This window comes from Coenobita brevimanus, chromosome 67 (assembly GCF_032717465.1).
Source record: "Coenobita brevimanus isolate Jiangsu-jjx chromosome 67, ASM3271746v2, whole genome shotgun sequence".
In the NCBI taxonomy this organism is placed as follows: Eukaryota; Metazoa; Arthropoda; class Malacostraca; order Decapoda; family Coenobitidae; genus Coenobita; species Coenobita brevimanus.
In genome coordinates this window covers 32193963-32201462 of record NC_137020.1, presented here as the reverse complement: position 1 = coordinate 32201462, position 7500 = coordinate 32193963, and the positions used below count along the sequence as shown (strand labels likewise).

General features: G+C 46.5%; 1 protein-coding gene across 1 annotated transcript in view; it reads right to left on the bottom strand.

Moving 5' to 3' along the window:
• The window catches only part of LOC145405484 (uncharacterized), a 19101-nt gene extending 15704 nt beyond the window's left edge, over positions 1 to 3397 (bottom strand). The window contains exon 1 of the mRNA XM_080276836.1: positions 3230 to 3397. Within this exon, the coding sequence (XP_080132962.1) occupies positions 3230 to 3397 (168 nt within the window). The remainder of the gene's footprint in view (positions 1 to 3229) is intronic.
• Between the last annotated feature and the right edge of the window lie 4103 nt (positions 3398 to 7500).

Genomic DNA, 7500 nt, shown 5'->3' with positions numbered 1-7500 from the left:
TCTCTCTCTCTCTCTCTCTCTCTCTCTCTCTCTCTTAGTTTCAGTTTATTCATCTCTCTTCCTACCTGTCTACCCATTTACACACACACACACAGTCACTTACCTACCGACGCCAGATCCAAAAGACAATGTACGTACACCAATCTTGCAGAGAGAGAGAGAGAGAGAGAGAGGAAAACAAATGAGTGAGGGATAATAAGAAAAACACAATGAAAAATGAAGAATGAAGGGAAAATGGCAGAGGAAGTGAGAGGAGATCAAGAGGAGAATGAAAGGAGAGGAAGAAAAGAATATAAGGATGGAGTGGAGACGAGGGGAGGAAGAGAGGAAAGGAGAAATGGAAGAAGGGAAGACGAAGGGAGGGAGAAAGAGAGATGGAGAGAATGAGGGAGAAAAAAAGGAGGGAGAGAAGATATGGGTAAGAAAAGAAGGAAGGAAGGAAGGGAGGGAGGAAGGACGAAGGGAGGGTGAAGACAAGAAGACAGAGAGTGAAGGAGAGAAAGAAGGAGGGAAGGAGAGAGGGAAGGAGGGAAGGAGAGAAGGAAGGTGGGAAGACGAAGGGAGGAAGAGAAGTTATGGGTAATAAAAGAAAGAAGAAAGGGATGGATGGAGGAAAGACGAGGGGAGGGAGAGATATGGATAAGAATAGAAGGAAGGAAGAAGAAGGAAAGACGAAGGAATGGGCGGGAAGAAGGGGGGGAAGGGAAGGGAGGGAGGGTATATGAGAGGGAGAGAAGTGGGTAAGAACAGAAGGTAGGAAGAAGGAGGAAAGACGAAGGAAGGGAAGGGAAGAAGGGGGGCAAGGAAGGGAGGGTATATGAGAGGGAGAGAAGTGGGTAAGAACAGAAGGAAGGAAGAAGGAGGAAAGACGAAGGAAGGGAAGGGAAGAAGGGGGGAAGGGAAGGGAGGGAGGGTATATGAGAGGGAGAGAAGTGGGTAAGAACAGAAGGAAGGAAGAAGGAGGAAAGACGAAGGAAGGGAAGGGAAGAAGAGGGGGAAGGGAGGGAGGGAGGGTATATGAGTGGGAACAACCATTCTCTCTTCTTCAAGTAACCGATCAAAACAAACTATTATCATTCCCATTCCAACCTTGTATTGCACCTTCCCACAGACCACTTATCACTATGTATCATTTATGTTATGTAATTTACCCAACTAAGGGGAAATATAAAAGGAAAGAGTGAGAAATATGGGTAAAAATGGAGAATAACTGAGAGCGAGATGGCATGAGTGAATATCTCCGTCTTCGTACGCTTTGAAGGTCTTGAGTAAAGGGAGGTTTGTGAGGGGATGAAGGAGACGGTGAGGGGAGCGAATGAGGGGAGGGAGGAGAGGGAAAATGGGAGAGGAGAGGAAGAAAGGAGGGAGGAGGAGAGGGAAATGAGTGAGAAGAGAAGGGAGAAGATGAGGAAAGGGAAGAGGGGGAGGGAAAAGAGGGGAAGAAAGGATGGGAGGGGAGAGAGAGAGAGAGAGAGAGAGGACGGGTGGGTGATGAGGGGATGTGTAATGAAATACCCTAAAACACACACACACACACACACACACACACACACACACACACACACACACGTACTTTCGCCCCTCAAAAACGGAGCAAAATTAACTCTCTCTCTCTCTCTCTCTCTCTCTCTCTCTCTCTCTCTCTCTCCACACAAACACAGACACACACACACACACACACACACACACACACACACACACACACACACACACACACACACACACACACACACACACACACACACACAATATAAAACGCGGAGAGAGAGCGGGGAAGAAGAAACAAGGAAGTATGGAGAGAGAGAGAGAGAGAGAGAGAGAGAGAGAGAGAGAGAGAGAGTAAAAGGTAAAAATAAGAGGTTAAAGAGAGGTGAGGAAAGAGGAGGGAGGGAGGGAGGGAGGGAAGTAGGGGAAATAGCTGCCAAGAAATAGTGAGGGAGGGAGAGAGAAAGAGGAGGAGAGGAGAGGAAGGAGGGGTAGAGGAAATAGGTAAGAGGGGGATAACGTGTGGGCGGGGAGAGAGAGAGAGAGAGAAGGAAGGGAAGGTGGAGATAAGAAATGGAGGGGCACGTAGGAGAGGGAGGTGGGTATGCGGAAAGGGAGGAGGGGGAGGGTGATGAGGAGGAAAGGGAGAGGTTGAAGGAATTGGGAGGGGAAGGGAGAGAGAGAAGGAAGGGAGGGAGAGAAGAGAGAAGGAAGGGAGGGAGAGAAGAGAGAAGGAAGGGAGGGAGAGAAGAGAGAAGGAAGGGGAGGAGAGAAGGAGGAAAAGGACGGGAAGGAGGCAGGAAAAGAAAAAAGATGGAAGGGAAGAAAGAGGGAGAAGACAAGGAAGGGAAGGAGAGAGGTGTAAGACATGAGCAGGCGCGAACGAGAGAGAGAGAGAGAGAGAGAGAGAGAGAAGGAAAGGAGGGAGGGCAATAAGAAATGGGCAGGCACGGAGTAGGGGAGGTGGGTATGTGGAAGGGGATTGGGGGAGGGGGGTCTGAAGAGGTGGGGGTGGGGGAGGGGAAGGGGGAGACGGCCAGAGAGGCAAGAAGGGGTGTGGAGGGAGGTAAGAAAGAGGAGGAGAGGGATATGGGAGGGTACGGGAGGGAAGAAATATAAGTGAGAAGAGAGAAGGGATGATATGAAGAATGAAGGACGTGGAGAAGGAAGAGAGGAGGTGAGAAAAGAAGGGAAGGAGGGAAGGGAAGGTAGAGAAGAAAGAAGAAGGAAGGGAAGGAGGGTATGAGTGGATGGGAGGGAGGTATGAGATGGCAAGGAGGGTGGGGGGTGAATGGAGGAGGGAGTGGGGCAGAGTGCCGCGGGTTGGGCACTGCCTGCTGGGTTTGGCACCATTGGAGAAGCGACGGCGGTATAGGCAGCACTCTCTTACTGTCCTGCCTTACCCTGCCTCACCCCTGCCTGCCTCACCCTGCCTCACCCTACCCATGTCAGTCAAGGGGCACTCAGTGTGGCGAAGGGGCGGTACAGTGGCTAGCGTACCGGTGTTAGTGGTGGAGTGTGGGGTGCAGTGGTGTAGACTGGTGTAGCGTACCCGAAAAGTGTTCTGTCGCGGTGTGGTGTAGCGGTAGTGTGTGGTACAAAATGGCGGAATAGCGTAGAGTAGTGTGCATGAAAATTATTCCCTGGTGTATTAAATTAGTGTGTTATACGGTGTTATATGTGTCCTGGCGGGTGTAGTAGTGTGACGCAGTGTGTACCGAAGCAGTGTATTGGTGCTCTATACCCAAGTGCAGCAGCAGTGTGACTCTTGTGTTGTGAAGTGTGCCACAGTATGGTATAAAGGTGTATATGTGTAGTGCACAAGTGTGGCATACCCGTGTGGCATACAAGGGTACAAAAGTGTGGCATAGTGTGGTGAAGCAGTGCGGCAAAGTGTGGTGAAGTCTGGCATACGGTGTTCAAGTACTGTGCATACTAGTGTGATAAAGTGTGGCGTCTTGTGTTTAAACAGTGTAGCAAACTGTGGTGCATCATTGCGGCAAAGTGCGGTGGGGTAACGGTGAGTGAGTAAAATGGTGCCTGCGCCCCCAGACGGGTGGGCGGCCCTGGGTGGGGGTGTGGGCGGGACGGGTGGGGGCGGGGGTTCGGTGGTGGGCGGGGTGGATGGCGGGGTGGGGGGCGGGGGGAGCGCTGCCCCCGCACACCTCCTCAACTGGGTCTACCTCACCCTGGCAGACCACACACACCACCACCAACCACATCACCAGGTTTGTAAAGGAAAGCCTACTTCTATCCCTCCCTCTATCTATCTATCTCTCTCTCCTCTCTATCTATCTATCAGTATATCTATATCTACTTATCTATCTATCCAGCCACCTGTCTATTTATCTTATATAATTCATAACAATATTTACTAGTGCCTGCAAACTTCCTTGCATCTACCTTTCTCTTTCTCGCCCTCCCTTCCATATTATATTCTCTCTCAGTAGTAATCACCACTGTTATTTCCTTTTTAAAAACTCAAGCCTCTCTCACTCTCTCTCTCTCTCTTTCTCTCGGCCTCAAACTGCCGTCTCTCCACCTTGAATACCGAGTTGTAACACGGGATGAGGAATAACATATAGCACTAGTCACGAAGAAGTGCTATGAAAGAAATGCAATGCCGGAGTAGTACTGCTATTTTCTGCCACTGAGCTACGTGAAATAAACTGCGAAAGGGCGAAAATCTTGGTCAGGTTGAAGTAAAATGAGCATAATAACCAATAACAAGCAACAAAAGGCGGTATTCTGCTGCTAACACCTCTTCCTTACCGATTTATTTCTGATCTGCTGCGTTACTATATATATTTCTGTGTGTTATTCATGCAATCTATGTCTACATTAAAAAGATACAAGAAGCAAAAAAGGGGATATTAATGGGTACTTTGGAAAATAAATCGCTAGGGAAGTGGTGCTAGGAAGCCACCTTATCCAACGAGAATGCGAGCCAAAAGTCTGTATTCTCGTTGACAAGGAAGCTCCCTAACACCTCTTCCTTACCGATTTATTTTTAGATATGGCTGCTCAGTATCTTTTAGTGTGTTAATTATGCAGAGTATGGCAATATTAGAATGATTTAAGTGATACAGCAGACGACGGAAAGGCGCAATAAGCAAAATAAATCGCTCAGAAAGAGGTGTTAGGGCGTCACCTTACACGAGGAGAAAACGTGTCAGATTCATTCCTATCCCACAAAAAAAATTAATAATAATAAAAATAATACAACTCATCAAATTTCTTGCCCAGTCCCGTCAGATGAAAACAAATCGACTCTCTCCCTTTATGTATCTGTCTAAAGAGTTGCTTTTCTCATGATAATAACTCGTACAAATTTGATGGGAAAATTCTCTTGTTATTTTTCTGTTATTCTGACAAACTGAACACAATACTGTCAATGGAAAGACTATAGAGGTCTTGTGTGTGTGTGTGTGTGTGTGTGTGTGTGTGTGTGTGTGTGTGTGTGTGTGTGTGTGTGTGTGTGTGTGTTCTGACTCACACTGGAAGCATCCCAGGACACTATGACCACCAGTGTGTGTGTGTGTGTGTGTGTGTGTGTGTGTGTGTGTGTGTGTGTGTGTGTGTGTGTGTGTGTGTGAGAAAGAGAGAGAGAGAGAGAGAGAGAAACACATCCCCCAGAGATGACGGGAGTAGCACAAGGCCATCATTCACTACAAATATCCCTTAGGCAGCGCAGTAGTCTTTAACGAATAGAGAACCCTGTGTCAAGATGAAGGAAAGCGTCTGGAGATACTAAGATATATTTTTACACCGGACTGGAGGGGTTAAGAGGAAGGAAAGCGTCTTGGAGGGGTTAAAGAGGGGGCTGTGGAGACGCCTTCACGTGGTGGCACTGATATAATAGGGAAGTGGAGCTGCCCGGTTATTCAAACGTCCCTCCATCCTCTCCCTATCCACCAAAACATGGATGGTGGAGTGTGGAAGAATGGTAGATTTTAGTAGTAGTAGTAGTAGTAGTAACAGCAGCAGTAACAGTAGTAGTAGTAGTAGTAGTAGTAACAGCAGCAGTAACAGTAGTAGTAGTAGTAGTAACAATAGTAGTAGTAGTAGCTTAGGATAGCCTTTTTGACATAGGTCAGATGAAGCCCACATCCATTCCTACCCCATTCATAGCTACGTACTCTTGACAATATTCTTGCTACCTCCTGACGATTTTATTCAGCTTAGCACCTACCCACTGCTATAACACAAACAGAGGTGTGGTAGTGCTGGAGTGACGGGTGGGAGTGAGGGTGTGGGATGAGGGGTGTGGTGGTTTGTCAGTGAATGTGTGAGTCAGTGGGTGAGATGAGAAGTGTGGTGAGTGAGTGAGTGATGAGGCTGGGTGAGTCACTTGGTACGATGACTGTGTGTGTGTGTGTGTGTGTGTGTGTGTGTGTGTGTGTGTGAGAGAGAGTGTTAGTGTGATCTGTTGGAGTGTGAGAAGGTAGAAGACTAAACCAGATGTTGACTCTCTCTCTCTCTTCTCTCTCTCTCTCTCTCTCTCTCTCTCTCATGACACATTTCCTTTAATCCATCCTTCTATCTTTCATTTACCTCCACGCTACACACACACACACACACACACACACACACACACACACACACACACACACACAATCTCTCTCTCTCTCTCTCTCTGTCTCTCTCATGACACATTTCCTTTATTCCATCCTTCTATCTTTCATTTACCTCCACGCAACACACACACACACACACACACACACACACACACACACAATCTCTCTCTCTCTCTCTCTCTGTCCTGTCATATCACCTGATACGTCACACCTGCACCCCAATGTTTACATCATAACAGCTGATCGACTCTCTCTCTCTCTCTCTCTCAAGATCACCTTTTTGGATTTTTTTTTTTTTACTTTTTCCCTTTCTTTGCCTTCTCTTGATGATGATAGTAGTAGCAGTAGTAGAAGTAGTAGTAGTAGTAGAAGTAGTAGTAGTTGTAGCATAAGTAGTAGTTGCAGTAGTAGTAGTAGCAGTAGTAGCAACACCAAAACAAGAATAAATAATAATAATAATAAATATAATAATAATAATAATAATAATAATAATAATGAGACCACAATATTTTCATTGGTTTATTCTTGACCTTTGCGTTTTATGAGTTTATTACACACACACACACACACACACACACACACACACACACACACACACACACACACACACATAAAACACACACACACACACACACACACACCTGACTCAGACCTCTAAAAATGCAATTAGGTAACATCAATTAGGTAAGAATGAGGAAGAGGAACACGGCGCTCTCTCTCTCTCTCTCTCTCTCTCTCTCTCTCTCTCTCTCTCTCTCTCTCTCTCTCTCAAAATAATCCTTCATTCATTCAATTACTCACTTTAAGCGGGTTATTTTGCCTGCCTATGTGGACAGGATGGAGAATGAGAGACTGACAGGGAGAGTGTATGTGAGTAAGGTGCAAAGAAGGGGGGAGGGAGAGATGGGAGGGGGACCGAGGATGAAATGGAGGGGGCAGATGTAGGTCAGATGGCAGAGGACAGGGTGACATGGAGGTGATTTGTTTGTGGCCACCCTGTACAGTATTAAGACGTCTGGGGATAGAAAAGATAGATATATAGATAGACAAACCAGACAGACGGGTGCAGATAGATAGATAGTGTAATTAAGAGAAATATAAATTATTCTGTTGTCGATTTTAAGGCCAGAATACATACATAAACAAACTCATGAATTGAATTGAAATACTGTTTACGTTCAGTTTTCCGTTGTACTACTAATATCCTAATGCCAATAAAAAAAAACTGCAACGAAAACGAAATGTACGAATAGTGTTATGCCAGTATCCCCTGCAAAGTGACGTCATGATCCTAAATTTTGTAGGCCCGTTACCCCAAATTCCCTGGTGACGTCACAGCCGGGTATGTTTACGTGTCGCGTCTGTCAATCTCTCTCTCTCTCTCTCTCTCTCTCTCTCTCTCTCTCTCTCAACATTTATTTAGCGCACCACCTTTATA